The 17,401-nt window shown below is 45.3% G+C and overlaps 1 protein-coding gene across 2 annotated transcripts in view; it reads right to left on the bottom strand.

The window, feature by feature from the left end:
• grb10b (growth factor receptor-bound protein 10b) overlaps positions 1 to 17,401 on the bottom strand; it is a 53,956-nt gene that overhangs the window by 23,659 nt on the left and 12,896 nt on the right. For both annotated transcript variants that reach the window (XM_040165471.2, XM_040165472.2), the window contains exons 3-5: positions 13,412 to 13,508; positions 9,378 to 9,675; positions 7,723 to 7,867 (exon numbers count right to left, since the gene is read on the bottom strand). In XM_040165471.2, coding sequence (XP_040021405.2) covers positions 7,723 to 7,867; positions 9,378 to 9,675; positions 13,412 to 13,508 — 540 coding nt within the window. The remainder of the gene's footprint in view (positions 1 to 7,722; positions 7,868 to 9,377; positions 9,676 to 13,411; positions 13,509 to 17,401) is intronic.

The following is a 17,401-nucleotide window of genomic DNA, read 5'->3' as shown; positions in this document are numbered from 1 at the left end:
CTTGCGACGTCCTCCGAGATGGTGGGCCACCAGTACCGTTGACGGAGGAGTGAGAGGGTCCGCTTGCTACCCGGATGTCCAGTGCCCGGAACAGAGTGGGCCGAGTCCAGAAGGGGGGTTCTCAGGTGTTCAGGGACGAATTTGCTCCCGTCTGGCCCTCCCAGCGGAGCAGGATGGAGAAGGTTTTCCTGATTGATCTGGTCGTCAAGGTCCCAGATGATCGGACTAATGAAGAGAGCTGGAGGGAGGATAGGAACCGGTTCGGCCTCGTCCGAGGAAGCATGATGGATTCGGGAGAGGGCATCTGCCCTGCAATTCTTACTTCCAGGGCGATATGATACCATGAAGTCGAAGCGGGTGAAGAAGAGAGCCCAGCGGGCTTGTCTTGGATTCAGTCTTTTAGTTTCACGAAGGTATTCAAGGTTTCTGTGGTCAGTAATTACCTCAAACTGGTGATTAGCTCCCTCCAGCCAGTGTCTCCATTCCTCAAGGGCTAGCTTGATGGCGAGTAGCTCACGGTTTCCAATATCATAATTCTGCTCCGCCGGGGCAAGTTTCCTGGAGAAGAAGGCGCATGGATGGAGTATGGGGGGTTCGCCCTGCCGCTGAGACAGTACTGCTCCTACACCAGTAGATGAAGCATCAACTTCCACGATGAACGGAAGTTCTGGGTTGGGATGAGCTAAAACAGGTGCAGAGGAGAAAGAGTCCTTTAGTTGTTGGAATGCTTCCATGGCTGCGGGTGTCAAGGACAGGGACTTGGGCCGGCCCTTCAGAGCAGATGTGAGGGGAGAGCTGAGGTGACTGTAGTTTTGGATGAAACGTCTGTAGAAATTTGCAAATCCTAGGAAGCGCTGGAGTTCTTTAATGGTGGCTGGCATGGGCCAGTCCTGAATGGCGTCTACCTTCCTCGGGTCCATTTGGATTCCCTCTTGGCTGATGATGTATCCCAGGAACTGGACGGTTGAAGTGTGGAACTCGCACTTCTCCAATTTGAGGTATAGTTGGTGTTCTCGTAGCTTTTGTAGTACTTGAAGGACATGATTATGATGCTCAGATCTGGAAGAAGAATAGATTAGTATGTCGTCGATGTACACAATGACAAACCGGTTGAGGAAGGGCCGGAGAACTTCGTTCATGTAGCTCTGGAAGACAGCAGGAGCGTTGGATAAGCCGAACGGCATTACCTGATACTCGTAGTGGCCTGAGGGGGTCACGAAGGCAGTCTTCCATTCATCGCCATGACGGATTCGTATCAGATTGTAGGCACTTCTCAAGTCTAGCTTGGAAAAGAGGCGGGCGCCACGTAGCTGTTCCAGAGCGGCAGGGACCAGAGGAAGGGGATAGCGGAATTTGATGGTTTGTGAATTCAGGTGACGATAGTCAATGCAGGGCCGCAAGCCCCCGTCCTTCTTAGCCACGAAGAAAAAGCTTGAGGCGGCCGGGGAGATGGATGGACGTATGAACTCTTGCTGTAATGCCTCTGCCACATACTCCTCCATGGCCCTTTGTTCCGGGATGGACAAAGGATATATTCGGCCCTTAGGAAGTGTAGCTCCGGGTAGCAGGTCAATTGCACAGTCCCCTGGCCGATGAGGTGGTAACTTGGTTGCCAGTGCTTTACTGAAGACGTCCTGGAACGTCCGGTACTCCACTGGAATTTCACATTGGACGTGGGACTGGGAGCCGGTTTCAACTGCAGATAACACAGGAACCGCGGCCTCGGAGTCGTCTGGCGAGGAAGAGGAAGAAGAGATTTTCTTAACAGACTTCAAACAGGAGTGGTGACAGTCATTACCCCATCGGAGGATTTCGCCGGTTTTCCAGCAGAGTACGGGTTGATGTTGGATCAACCAGGGTCGTCCCAGGATGAGTTCAGCGGTAGACTCCTCCAGCACCATAAAGGAAATTTTCTCGGAATGCAGACATCCTAGTTGAAGAGTGATTACGGGGGAGCAGTAACGGATACGACCTCGGCCTAGCGGTTTGCCTTGGATGGTGTTAATAGAGAGATCGTGATCTAGTCGTTTTCTGCTGAGATTCATCTTCTGAAGGCAGGTGAAGGAGATGAAGTTCCCCGCGGAGCCTGAATCGATGAGGGCTTGCGCTGGAAAACACAGTTTATGGGTTAGGAGATGTACTCGTGTTTTCACTAGATGTTCTACTGGAGGGGCTACAGTAATTGAACTCACTGCTAGGCGCGGAGGTCGAACGGGGCAGTTGCTGAGCATATGCTGGTCAGAAGCACAGTATAGACATAGATGTTGTTGCATTCGTCGAAGGCGCTCAGAAGGGGAGAGATGAGAGGCGTCGACTTCCATGGGAATTGGAGCCGGAGGAGAGGCCGGGGAGGAGTCTGTGGCCGGCAGCGGGGAAGGTCTCATGTGTGTGGGCCGATCGCAAGCAGTGAGTAGTTGTGCAACTCGAATGGTTTTCTGGATGAGATTTTCGATGCCCATGACATCATCATACACCACAATCAGCTGACGAACCGTCGGGTTTAACCCCTGGCGGAATGCGGTGATTAACGCGGGCTCGTTCCATCCACTAGCTGCGGCGAGGGTGCGGAAGCGAAGAGCGTAGGCGTTCACGGAAGAATTCCCTTGTTGAAGTTGGAACAATTGATCGTGAACAGATAATGAAGCCACTGTTTGGCCAAACACCTCTTTAAAGTGACGGAGAAAATCAGGGAGAGATTTAATTACCGGAGAATCGGATTGCCACAAGGCTTGAGCCCATTGAAGAGCGGGGCCGGACAACAGTGATATGAGGAAGGCCACCCGAGCAGGATCGCCACTGAATTGATGTTCATTCATGGTGAAGTATAGAGATGTTTGTAAGAGAAACCCACTGCAATCCTCCGCCTCACCGGAGTAGGGCGCGGGCCGGGCCATGGGACTCGAAGAGGCAGAGAACAAAGCTGCGGGTGTACGCGGGAGGGACTCCGCTGCCAGAGGAGCTGAAGCCGGGGGAATTGGTAGCGGTGGATCCTCTCGTGCATCCGTAGAGCGTTGCATATTGTGGTCTGATCTTCTGTCAGGTATTGAAACACGGAACAGAGGGGTGAGTTTCAAATGCAGCTTTATTGTTGCAGACGTCGAGAGGAAAGTAGGTTGTAAGACACGGGGTGAATGGAGAATCTTAGCTGAAAGGCGAGGAGTCCTGCTTGCTCTGCGACGGATGAAGACGCCGATGGAGGTGGTGAACAGCTGATGATGACGCATGGAGTTTCAGGAAGCTCAGGAGGGTATCTGGGAAGACACGGAAGTGAGCTCGAAGAGTCTGTAGTCATGGAATGACGAGATCAGACATCGGGTGAGTGATGCATGTTGGGTTATAAAGGAGTGCTGGTGATTAGGCTCAGGTGAAGGTGATTAGTAGTCAGGTGACCGGGTGATTGAATGAGAGGGAGGAGAATGGAATTGAGTGGGAGGCGATGTTGAACGGGATGAGGGTGGAATCCTGACAGTAGGGGTCACAGCTCTGAAGTCTGGCAAACTCTGCTGGAGGCAGAGTCATGCAGAGAGAGAGAAGTGAGATGAGGGGGGAAAGGTGATCAGTATCTCCGTAATTAGACAAAATGTTAATGATTCCTTCAGGGAGGCTGTGGCTCAGCAGATTTCAAGAATAAAACCGAGATAAGAAGTACACAGAAAAAGACAAGTAATCTCACGTGCAGAGGAACGAAAAAAATACAGAAAGCAAAGTGGTTCAACACATTTATATTATATTCGGTATTAAGTATTACAATTAAGTGATAAAGAAACCAATTTACAGTGTTACAGTTTGCTTACTATACTTAGGTAACTTCGGCTAAAGGAACAATAACACGTGTATAGTGTAATAATGCTGGACAGATCCGAGCAAATTTGCTTAAACCTGCGTCATACGGAAGAAGCAGAAGCACCGTAAAAGTTTGTTCCTAAAATCAACAGGAATGTTGGCTGAACTCAAAGTTTAAAGGTCAAAGGGATGACAGGAAGACAGAGTTGAACACAGGAAGACACACAGGAGCAGACGGTCCAATAGAAAGATAATGAAACACATACTAGAGAGGCAGACACAGGGTGTGGGGATCCTGCCACACCATAGAGAGCAGTGAGCTACAAGACATCCAGTCCAAGTACAGTAAATCCAGCAAAACCTGGCAACCCTGTGAGCAAATCTGTGTTCCCACACTAGAAACTGCTGTGGCAGCGATGGGAACACAGTGAGCACATAGCAGTCGTCTTTATTGCAGTACCATGACTGAGAAAATGAACGGTTATATACAAGCTAACTGCCTCACATTTAATGCTCCAAAAGGGGTTTCCGTTGCACGACGTGGATTGCCCAAAGTACGCTCACACTGCTTTTGCTCCACATAAGTGTGGCATGGTTATTTCACCTGCTCTTTCCCCAGTCACTTACAACTGGAATGTGTGGAGTTTTAACATTCAACCAAGCCCAGATTTAGTAATCCTTAGCAGGCACGGCCGATTTTCTAAGGATATGTAGTTATCTGTGCAGACTTTCAACATGCACACTGCTCTTAGATGGCAGCTTCCTTGTTTGATGTTCATCCTGCAGCTCCCGCATTTAACAAATGTGTTTGTTCTGTTCGTATTTGGCATTGTGTGTTTCATTAATGCTGCAGAGCAACAGCTTTGTCACACACACACACACACGAGCAGTAAACCTCCTGCAGCATCGACTGCAGTCAAAAGAACTCAATTACTTAATTTCTATTCGCTTCAAATCAGTGAACATACCGCGTCTCTTTGAATAGCAACGATGAGAAGCCAAGAGTGGGAACATGGAGAAGGAAAGGAGGGAGATGAGAGGGCCATGGCAGAAAGTGAGCTAATTGGGAGTCCTGCACGTCAAATGGCTTCCGCGGGGATTCCTGACAGCCGCGCTCTGCGCATCCTCATGCCTCCTGCTCAGCGGCCAAGGACTGAGGTGGGGAGGGACACGGGGACAAAAGTGCGACGGTCTGTCAGAAAGTTCCCCGAGGTTGGAAAAATGTCACACCAGCAGGCTGGCGGACTGGACTTCAGGTGTGGAGGGGGAGGGAGGGAGGGAGGGAGGCAGGCAGGAGGGGAGGGGGGGGGGGGGGCAGAGACTGACAACCTGGAGATAAAGACAGTTATAGTTGAGATGATTATGGTTTGTGCAGCTGGCTGCGTGTGGGAGGTGATCTACCTGCCCAGCGTAGCACTTGTCAAACACTTTACAGTCCACCGCTTTCTGAGTGCAAAGAGTGGTGACCATTGTTCCACATGCCTTGGGAGCTGGAGCCCGAGACAACTCGTCCGTGATTAGACGGCTCTGTGGGAGTTTTTTCTTTTTTTTCCAACAGAAAGGTGCTGAAATGAGCTTCCCAACCACAGAGAGACGTCCTTTCCATTGCCACCAACAATAGACACTGCCAATGCTGTAAATATTTTACAGAAGACAAACAAATCAGAAATATAAAGATGCACAGGACACTCGCAGGAGTTCACACAAGCGTGATCACAGTGTGGAGCACGATAAACACACAAGGATTCAATTTTCCACCGCTCTCAACGTTGTCTCTCCATCATGAAAGTTGTGGTTGGTTCTCTCGAAACAAAACCAGTAAAAACTTGATTTTTGTATATTTTGCATATTCTGAGGACATGTACTGCAATGTAAAAAATTGCATGTAAGATACAACACAAACATGGATTATGGGTTTAATTGAACACTTACTTTGATGTGGCCTCTGTGTGAGCAAAAGGAAAGGGGGAACACCCCGATTTAAAAGGAAAGTTACATGAGAATAGCTTGTGAGGTTTAAGCGTGTAGACATGTTTTCCTTTCATTCCTGCACTTCCCGGTCTGGAAATGGGAAACAGGATTGCTGTGTTGTGGGGCCGCAACTGTGGACGATGTCAAAAGGAGATCTAGTAGTGAAGTCTGAACACTTTATTGTTGATGAAAGAAATAATTTAGCTCTGCCACTAATCGCCGACTCCCCAACACAGCCTTCAATCCCCCTGGTCCACCTCGTGGTTTATACTGCGCTCTTAACAGGCCGCATGGGAACTAAAAAAAACAACAACATTCCCGTCCCGAGCAGGTCTACCAGTCTAATGGTTTCTGAATATTTCCAGCCCACTTATACTTATATTAAGCCAAAGAAATGTCAGATAATAATTCAACGCAAACCACTTAGTAAGCCATTCAACTTTGACTTCTTCAACCTATGAACTCGATTTACCGTTTAGTGTTGACTTAATGCTGCAGCTAGTAGTTCAACATGCCTACAAACACAATAACAACTTCCCCACGTGAAGCCCAGAATGAAACCTAATATTCCAAGACTTATTGCAGCATTCACCATTTAGAGACCTACTTATGTGACAAAGCTGCAACTTCAAAACTGTCGAGGCATTTAGCGGGTTTATCAATTCATCAAATGATTTATGAGCCGCCGCTTAAGGAAGCAGAGCACGTCTTATTAAACCAACTTCAATTCTGGCACGAAACGAGACTGCAGTCAAGTATTTCGTACCAGAACAGACCCGGATCTTAGCAGGGGAGAGTATTTATGAGAAGTAGTCCGCCCCCATATTACTGTAAGCTGGTGTGTTACTGTAACCAGCAACGGCCATGTGAAGATCATTAGCGATGACGATGTGGGAACTCACGCTTCCAGGAATAGACCGACCAGCCTCGCAAGGGCTGTCAACAAATGAACACACAATGCAAATGGACTGAGAGCAAAGCAGCCATGTATACACACACACACACACACACACAGTTTGTGCTCCTCCACTCTTCACCCCATTCTTTTTTTCCTCAAACAAAACCGCTAAACCTCTTGAGCGCACACATCATCTGCACAGTGCTGTCACGTGCAAGCAATCATCATGCCTCAGATCAGCAGAACATGGGGCCGATATGGGGCGGGGAAAATTCCTAAGTGCTTATGTTGAACACACTTGACCATTCAGCGTGGTTACATGGATTCGAATAACTGGCTTAGTCGGACTGAAATCGAATTATCAGTTTCATGTAAACACCTTTGTCCGACTATGTGCGGTCCGACTACGATCCGACTAACACCCCTGGATAACTCAATCCGATCCGGTTGATAGTTCGACTATTGCGGCATGTAACGGTGAATCGGATAAGGAACTGGACTTTGCGTCTTTGCGCATGCTTGAGATCCCGACGGCATCTTCTCTCCGTTATCAAATCAGCCAATAGCGCCATTCGCATTCGCTGTGCTCTTATTAGCATCACGCACAGACAGTAGAGGGATGTAGCTTCACCTTGCTCTCCGTTCGCCATCTTTCTCGTAATGTTGATGTTGTTGTTGTTGTTGGTTGTTGTTGGTAGTGGTGAAGAGGTCAATGGCTGTATCACAACTAGTTGTAATGAAAACAGCGCCACCTATCGTATCGGATATGACATGCTTTCGGCCAATGATTGGATTTATTCACTGCCATGTATATTGGGATAATAACACCTCCCCCCGAAAGATAGCATAGTCCGACAAAGCAAAGATTTGAATTATACCATCATGTAAACACACTGACTAAATACAGCTGATTTTACGATCTCAGTGTCAGTTATCAACTGATGATCAATGATTTTAAATCCAAATCAGCTAATGTCCCGGCATGGTCCCGCGTGTCGTATGAAGACAATGGTAAATGGTAAAAGATGAATCCCGGTTTCTCGGCTGTGTCTCTGCGGAGGTGGACTCACGTATATGCCGGTGGATGGTTCTCCAGGAGGTAGGGAGCCAGGGCTGAGCACTGGGGAGTTTGCCAGGCTGCAGAGCTCGGGGAAGGGGTTGGGTATTGCCGGGAGGGATGATGTCCTCAGCTGCTGCTCCGCCTCCTGCAACCTCCTGGACAGACGGACGGACACGTATTAGCTTGTGGTCGTCACAAATAAAAATACCAAGTGAAGTCCAAGCTGTGACCTGGAACGGACCCGGGAGGAGAAGGGAGATTGGAAAACTTTGAGAGGGAGCTGCTGACACGTGTAAACTATGTTCAGTAGGACAGAGAGTTGGAATGAATGAGGCCTTGATGTGCAGTATCCAGGCTCATGTCTGTTTCCATCTGATCTACCCATAATAAAAAGTCTCCCAGCAAATGGAAATCACAGACCCCTGCAGGGGGCCGGCTAATTTTCTGCAATATTTATCACACATCAATATTAAATCAAGACATCGCTTTAAAGTCATTTTTAAATTAGGCACACACAGTAGTGTGAGATAGAAATGATGATTTGACATAAACTTTTCAGGATTTAATTTCTTTTTTTAATAGGCATGCCACTGTTTGAAATTCTAGCTAGATAACTGGCCAGCACGGAGGATCACTGCAGAAGACTCTTTCTCTCGGTCTCTCTCGCTCTTTCTTTTTCAAACTGTCTCTCTGCAGAACCCAGTGAGTTCAAAAGGGAACGGGCCTTTTGATGTTGTCTCATCTGAGCTTGAGAGCAGGGTTATCCAGAGGTTAGCCCTGAATAATAAGAGCCACAGAGTGTGCGTGTTTAAAGGAGAGAGACAGAGAGAGAGAGAGAGACACCATACTCCATTACCTGATTGTCCCCTTTTCTGTTTCTGTCACATACTCCAAAGGCGAGTAATAGGAGCTGACACCAGCTCTGCTGTGAATTGCCTTTGTGTTTGTGTGCACTGTGCGAATGCAGCCGTACGTCTGTTGCCTTGGTGTGAGCATACCCCCCTTTGCATGAATACAATAACAGCCAGAGGGAGAACGTGGGGTTACAGTTCTTCAAACTGACTGAGACATTTTCACTTGGTACTGAAATAAATGAGAATTTTTACTTTTCCCTCCCTGCCGATGTAGTTTGAGACAAAGAGGGAGTGACAAGGAGAAACGGGTCATTCAAAGGCTACGGATGTGGCACGGGGAGGAAACGTTATGCCTAATTATCCAGAGAGGAATACTAGTGTGGGGTGAGAGTCTTCTTTTCCGATGTAGAGGGGAAAAAAGAGCTCTGCATGTGTGCGTGTGTGTGTGTGTGTGTGTGTGTGTGTGAGTGTGTTGAAGGAGCTTGAAGTTTAGTGGCGTATGTGTGCATGTATGAACACTTTTGAAGTATCCCCAAACATTTTGATCGCTGGTATATGTGCACGGTTATCTTTTTTGATGGAGCCTACATTTGGTTTGATGTCACAATAAAACACCTGATGAATGAGGCACTGCATACTGTCACAGTGTTACTTTAAAACCTCAATAAACTGTTATTAATTACTAGTGTTGTCTGCTCGGTCAAAGCCACAAATATTTATAGATGAAACTTAAGTAAATCACTGTACTGTGGAAAAATTCACCAGCAATACCTCAACATGGATATTCTGTGGATGCTTTGGGGTCACCAACCTGACAGCGAGAATGTGCATGGGTTGTGACCGCCGGAGGCTCCGGTGGGACGAGTCTGCAGGCGAGGAGGACGTTGGCGGCTCCGGGCAGATTTGGCTTTGCGCGTGTGAGTGCAGACCCTGCCGGGGCTGGTTGAGCTGCGTGTGATGAGGGTGGTGGTGGAGTTGGTGCGAGGAAGCGCTCTGTCCATTGTGCAGTAGTGGGGTGGACTCTGTCTGCTGGCCACTGCAGGTGGAGTACAGGCTCTCCAGCGACGAGTTCATATCATTCACCAGGGCCTCTAAATCAACGTCATCCTCTGGAGGAGACAGACAGAAAAGCAGCACGTCACTGACTGGAATCAAAGAGAAACGGGTAATGAGGAGTGCAAGACATGCTTGTGTAGTGTAGTCGAGACGTTTCAGGACTTCCGAGAATTGAACAACAGTGTGGAGCAGAAACACATCACTAAAATGGAAAGAAAATCAAACCTAAAATGCAAACAAAAAATAATAAAAGAGAAATGAAAGTCTATAAGGCTGCTGTTAAGGTTTTAATAGTTGAGGTACATGCAAAAGGAAGTTAAATCACATTTTTATTGTTGGGACTTTCCCTTTCTATTTCAGTTTCTCTGTCATGTCATTGTGGCCTGGATTTGAACCCTTGACCTCACTTGTCACCACCTTAAGTATTTTCCCCAAAAATATGAAAAGGAAAATACTGGCAGGCAGCAAAAAACAAAAGGCACACTGGTAACCAGTTTTGCCAGTGTGCCCAATAAGCAGGACTATTTTGACGGAGTGCATTGTGCTGCTCTGTGAGACAAGTCTCGGGGGGATAACCGGCACAAGCACAAACCCGTCTGTTCAACTTTCACCAGTGGGGTTCACGGCGAAGGCAGCTGCTCCAGCTTCACCGCATGGATCAAACATTCTGCTTTTTAAAAGGTCTTTTAAAGCAGGATGTGGAATTCTTTTCAGAGGGTGGGAATCTATCCTCAAAGCTTCTGTGAAAACCTCCGGGCCAATTTTAATTCATGAAGGGAATCTTTCAAGTGACTACAGTAGCATGCATCGCGGTTTGAAGTGAGCTCAATTGAAAGGAAGTTCTCTCTGTCTGACTGCTCATCTGGGTAAACTGGCTGCGTGACTTTGTTCTTTCTAAATAACAATCGCCTGTGGTGACTCATTCTGGGGTTAGTAGATCTCGGTTTTGAAAAAAGAAATCTCCTAAATTCCTCATGAAATCTCTGTATTCAGATGCTTCCAAATGTACTGTAGGAAATAAGTAGACCACCAGGGGGAGACAAGCGCTAATTGTACACGGCCGGTGCTCAGAAAGGTATGGGGTTCATCGGGAGGAAGCCCATTTGGATAGAAGGGCAGACTCCTCAGATTGAAATAACATCCCTGGTCACATTGCTCTCAGGGACAGGGAACCTTCCGATCAGAAAATGTACATTTTAAGCTTTGTAAATAAATGAAAGCAAAATGATGTGCCTATTTCAACTCATACAACATATCATAAGAAGTCTCTGCAGTCAGAACTCCAGGGCTTCACATATACCTGCACTGTCCGACTCATGTAACTCAGGACAGCTGACAGCTGGATCATGCGAGGTGTTGCGAGGCTCATGCCACCCTAAAGCAGCTAAGAGCCCCGCTGCTCGGCTGAAAGCAGACGTTTGCAATTCGATTTGATGTAAAGTTTGCAAAGCAACGGCTTTAAAGTGAGCCCCTGAGCCTGCCAAGAAATGTCAAACTGTTTTTCTGTTGTTCCAGAGAGCAGCAGGGGTCACAGGTTAGCAGGTCAGACGGAGAGCGAACATCCCCGTCTCTTCATGCAGCAGCAAAGCTTTGGCTCCTAGCACTGATGCTAAAATCTACCCGCTGAAAAAAAAAGCTTTTGAGGAGCTTTTTTCTACAAACGTGTCAGGTAGCTGCGTCACAGGTGCCGGTGAATGGACGGTGGTTAATCTGTGGGTATTAATAGCGAACAGGTAAGCTGGAGCAGCTACTTATAGATATCCTAGCGAGCTAAAGAGCCACATGCCACAGGGCACAGGGTTCAAACGAGGTTATACACAAGGCAAAGGACAGGGTAAGACACCTGTGTTACCTGCAGCAGCAACGTTAAGTACGAAAAAATAGAAAAAGTACATCCAAGTGCTATGAGGGTTAAACCCCTAAAATACATCAAAAGTGAGCAAAACTCCAAGATGAGCACATCATCTGCTCATCATTCTAGGTGAGACATGTACCCTCAAGCTAGTGAGAGAAAATAAGTTCCCTGTGACTTACTTTGGCCTCTGGAAACCATGAACTCACGCACGGAGGATTGTTGCGTAATAAAAAATCCCGCGATCGCATGTCACAATCGGGCTAACAAAGGTGAAGCTGACAGATTGATGACACACACACACACACACACCGCATGCAGGCAGGCACGCACACACAGGATTAAACACATGACGATTCAGAGCTGGGAAGCAAACTACAGTTCTTTCTTTTGATATGGAGAACAGAAAATACAAGTTCTGCCAGACATGAATACCCCATTACGTCATTGCACACCTGTCCTTAAAATGTGACAGCATCAGTTAGGTCCTCTCAAAGTAGCTCTGATGTCCGGCATAGCAATTACCGTTAGAGCAATAACTAACATCACTGGTGATTACTGTCTTGATTAACAGATGTATCTTTAATGAAGGGTCAGGAAGAAAGGGAAAAATAATTATTTCTTGTTTTGTCTGACAAATGACACAAAACCCACTCAAATTTGGTTTATATAAGTCTTGCATTATTATTCTATCAATATATTTATATAACTATATATATAACTTTGATCAAAACATAAACTAGGGATGATTTAATGACCTTAAGAATTTAACCGATTAAATATGTATTAACCGACTATGTATGTTTTGTATACCATTTTCTCCGGAGCTCATATATATTTACTTTAATACTCCAAGAGGGCGCCCCATTGGACATCATTTTATATTAATTTTAAACTTTTCAAAATTGAAAATTAAAAACATTTTTTTTATTTATTGTCTCTCAGTTTTTGGTGCTACTGTAAACTCATGACTGGCTATGCTGGCGTCTGAAACGCTCACAAACGCTACAGTTCAAATAGGAGACGGCACAATTTATAAATAATATATCTGGAACATGATGTGGTAGCAACTTTTTTTTCAAATATCGGCTAATTTCAGCAAGGATTTATAATCCCACAAACACACAAAGAATCTAAATGTTCTGCATAACAAATGTTCATGAATCAGACTCCCAACACATTTCTGGCAAAGGGTAAAAACATTATAACTGGGTATCTATGTAAAATATCAATATTCAGACGGTGAAAGCAAGGGTGTTGCTCAGTTAAAGTCATCTCCATTCTTCTGCCTCTCCTGCATTCCCTCCATTGCGGCTGATCCTGAAAGATGACAATGTCATTTCTGCTCCATTTATTTCCCATGCGCTGCTCAGCGCTCCAATTCGCTCGTCCTCGCAGACTCCCCGCCCTCATCTCCCATGCTGAGCCAATATTGTGCTTAAATCTCATGCTCCGATTGTCTTGGATGAACCCTGTATGCCACAATTAGATAGACCACGGAATTATAATGGCACCCTGCGTCCCTGCAGATCACCCTTTGAACTGCTGAATGTTTACAGCGGAAGAGACCCAAATATATATTATCCCCCTCGACCCGCCCTCGGACCATTGGAGGATAATGAGCAGCAGGCCGCTCCCCACACCGTATTAAGACAAGCGACACACAGACACACGCACACAAAGAGTGGGAGTACCAGATTCCCAGGTCATGTCTATGACCTTTTTGTATTCTCTTACGTATGATAATACATGGAGAATATATATTACCATGCACAGTAGGTCCCAGTAGCATATCCTATGGCAAGTCCCACTCCTATGTAATATCATATGTCATTTGTCATCAATATTGGATTTAATTCAATAGCCCCCAATAGCACCAGCACAGACACACACACAAGTGCACACAAGCACATTTCTGTTGGACGGGGTGCACCAACCTTGATGGTTTGGAGAACTCCGATTGGCTGATTGCTGGAAGTTCGGACCAATGATGTCAGCTTGTATGTGATTGGAGGACCGGTCGATATTGTCTTGCTGTAGGGGAGAGAGAACCACAAAAATGATTATTTTTCCCATGTTTGTTAAATCTCATTTATCTACAGGACTATGTGAACAATTAGGATTGTTATTGTCGAGTGTAACACTGTTATACTCTACAAACACGGCCAGGTGTGTGTAAAGCTGTAAAAGAGACAATTTAGAGACAATATCCACATTTGACCCTTTTTTCCACCATCATATTTCCTGTGACTGCAAAGCTGTTGAAAAAGAAAAAACATCTCAACAAAACAGATTTGATTTTTAACATATTTAATTGAGGAATGGGAGCAGCACACATTAGGGAAGTGGTAACAAAACAGGGGGGTGCGCCCCCAATGGGGCCACAGCGGAACTACAGGACGGGGTGCAACTTCATTACCAACCACACAGACACACAAACACACACATACACCGGTAAAACAATATAAAATACAACTATAACAAATTCAATGGCAAACTATTTCCTAAATCATGAAAGGCTGGCAGAAAATGTTTGGGAACTCATGTCTTCTAACTTCTTGATAACACTGTGATAAAAGTGGTTTGTGGTCAGGCCATTTTCCCAGTAGTAACTGGATTATTTTACACAGCTGTTATGATTGTTATGCTTTATCAGTTTGTGTGATCGCTGTTGAATCCACAGCCTCTAATTCAGAAAGACTAGATGATAATTGTTCTGCTTTGTCCATTTCATTCTTTAGACCAACACACAGATAGATGTTGTATGCAGTTTACTGGGGCTGCGTGACAACAATATTGCATTGCTGACTATTGGTGATATTATGAAAAATTTAGCTTAATTTTAGTGTTGATACATAACCAGCAATGTGGATCATGGGAGCAATTTAATGTAATGCAGCCGTTACAAATAACATCTCGGGCAATACCTAGTCCTGCATCATAATATTGAAATTACTTTGATTTATTGCCCAGAACTAACTTAATCAACAATTGTGATATAAAAAATAAAACTACTCTAAATCCTTTTAAATAACAGTTACTTTCAAATTGAAGGTAATAGATTTGATTTGTTCCAGAAGAAGCCATTTTTTTAAACATCTTTTTAAAGTTGTACATCACCTGTGACATTCAAAATAATTTTACTTACAGGTCTTAATGAGCCGTTCAGGGAGAAATGACCACTGTGAGAATAAAGCTTGAGGTAAAATTCCACCCTGATTAAACCAATTCTTCAAAATAAGGTCACAGCTGGATAGTTTGGGAATATATACAAGCCACGACTTGCTAGCAGAAGTTTAGAAGAAGAATGAAGAAGAAGTTATTAGTGTCCGTCTCTGGTGTCTCCACTGCCGCCTACGTTGGGATTGAACTGGATCGGAAGTTCAACAGCAGCATATGTTTCTCTCTGTCCACCCCCCCGCCCCCCCAAACCGCCCTTCTACAGCAACGAACCCCAACGCATCCGCTCATTACATCGGATTGTTCCGTCTTTGCATTGTCTTGTCTTCCAGCCGTCTTGGCCTGAACGGAAAGGAGATTTTTGAGCGCAATGGGTCCAACCTGCTTTTATAATTAAAAAACTAATAATAAAGTGACCGCCGCATCCCCCATTTGTTCCCATGACTTTAGCACAGCCGTGTGGGGGTCCAGCTACCAGACTGTGACTGATCCCTACCCAGTCACCCAAATAGCACGGGGACGCTGTTTGGTTGGTGAGACAGTACAGCGCAGTGCGTGTGTGTGTGTGTGTGTGTGTGTGTGTGTGTGTATTCAGGACAGGATGGTCATGGTTCAGTTCCACCGAGCAACAACGTAGGGACTCTTTCACCTCATGTACTGGTCTTGCCATCTGGGGGTACACACACAAACACACATACACTAAAGGGTTCTTAAAGTACACCTTGAACTCTATTGTCAATCATACCAACAATAATCAAACCCAGACAGCCTTTGATGCCCTAACAGACAATTGACAGAATGTTAAGTTACGGGTCTATACTGTAAATTGTTTTTTAAAGCCCATGAGGCAGAGACTGCAGAGAGGGGGGGATATAAGGAAAATAAATGTGTTTTTTGGTGTCCTGATTAAAACAGAATCTGTCACAGTCTTTCATATTCCATTTTCTCATTCTGTTTGGCAGGGTTTGTCTCTCACACAAGGGCACAAGCTCTCTCACACACACACACACACACACACACACACACACACACACACACACACACACACACACACACACACACACACACACAACACACACGTTTGCTTAAGTTCTGGGTCAAAACAGCACTTGCAGTAGGCCAAGTAGCATCTAAGGGCCCTTCTATATTGCTGTAGTTGAAAGGAAATCGAGTCAGTGGACTCAGGGTTTGGCTTTTTAAAAGGGGTCAGCTGAAGGCCTGAGACAAAGTTACGGCACTGAAAGAAGGACAGACACAAAGGTCTGGACATAAGTCAACTCAAACAAAAAGGAGAATACGGAGACGCGTGTGAAAGCTGTGCCTTTGGAAGAGGTCGTATTGAGCTTACTAGAGGCTTTTGCCTGAGAAAGAACGTGGGGGCCGTTCATAATTATGCTACACGACTGCAGCTGAATATAGACTGGATCAATAAGAGATTTCCATTAGGTTTTGATTTACAGTACCAGTCAAACGTTTGGCCACACCGTGTCATTGAAATGTGCCAAAACGTTTGACTGGTACTGTAGAACTTCATACTCTCACAAAGCCCTAGAGACGTGGAAATGTTGCTCAGGGGTCAGATACTTGTTTTTTGCAGAGCATTCTTGCTGACGGCAAAATCCCCAGCTGCAGCCGGTCCTATTACAACATACATGAAGACTAGACAATAAGTGCAAATCCTCTCTTACATAATTAACCAGATTGAGATTTGTAAATTGTTCTTAAATCCGCTCTAATGCTTCGTTTATCTATTTGTTTATAGTGATGGAACTGCGCTGTAGCTGCTGTCGCAGCACAGCTGACCCGTAGATAAGCACATTTATAATCATAACATAAGCTGAGTTGCTGAGTTACTCTATCATTACGTCTCACAATCTGATAGGTCTAAATGAGTTCCGTGGAATTAGGTCAATTCTTACACCTGCATGGTAGCCCTACCTGCTGTTAAGCATCACAAACCCACAATATATGGCATAAAGAGCAAAGAAATGTATTATAACAATACATATTTAGACAACTGTGCAATATAAATCCTATTCTGTCCGACCCTGCAGCATGTTCTTCTCATATTTTGGCTTCTAAACATATGACAGCTACATAATGCATGCTGGTAGGATATCCGGCCGTCCATGACCTAGAAGAGTAAATAATGGATGTACAAAAAGCAAAAAGCAATGACCGGATGAGTCGGAGCTGTAAAATCAACACAGTCACCATCGCCTTAATAATAATAATATAATAATGTCCACACATGGCTCTTATAAAAGCCATGACATGCTCACATTGCAAACACAAAATGAATGCAATCATCTGATATCCAGGATTACCTGTTATCTGTAACGCCACACAGATCTTGTTAATGTTTATTCCCAGATACAATTATACAGCTACCCCAGCATGTCTCCACAGTAAACATTATGCTAGACCCTGATAGTTTATCTGGTGAGTCATCTTAGATTTGGGGAAACTTAACAGACTGGATGGACTCAACTTTTACACATGGCAATATAATGCTTATGTTAATATTATGTTAATGACAGAGATTCCGTGAGCCGTGGTTACACAGCGTGTCAGTCTGTAATCGAGTTAGTATGCACGACGGTTCAGATTCGTTCCGTGTTACATTCATATATATCAAATGTTTTATTGGTGCATTAGTCTCTGGATTAAGGCTTCGTCAGCTATCATCCTGCCACTAACCATTCCTGCTTTTCAGGTCACAATCATGCAACAGAAACAAGATTTAA

This window comes from Gasterosteus aculeatus, chromosome 20 (assembly GCF_964276395.1).
Source record: "Gasterosteus aculeatus chromosome 20, fGasAcu3.hap1.1, whole genome shotgun sequence".
Classification (NCBI taxonomy): Eukaryota; Metazoa; Chordata; class Actinopteri; order Perciformes; family Gasterosteidae; genus Gasterosteus; species Gasterosteus aculeatus.
Note: the sequence above shows the minus strand (reverse complement) of the source record. Positions and strands in the feature narration are given on the sequence as shown.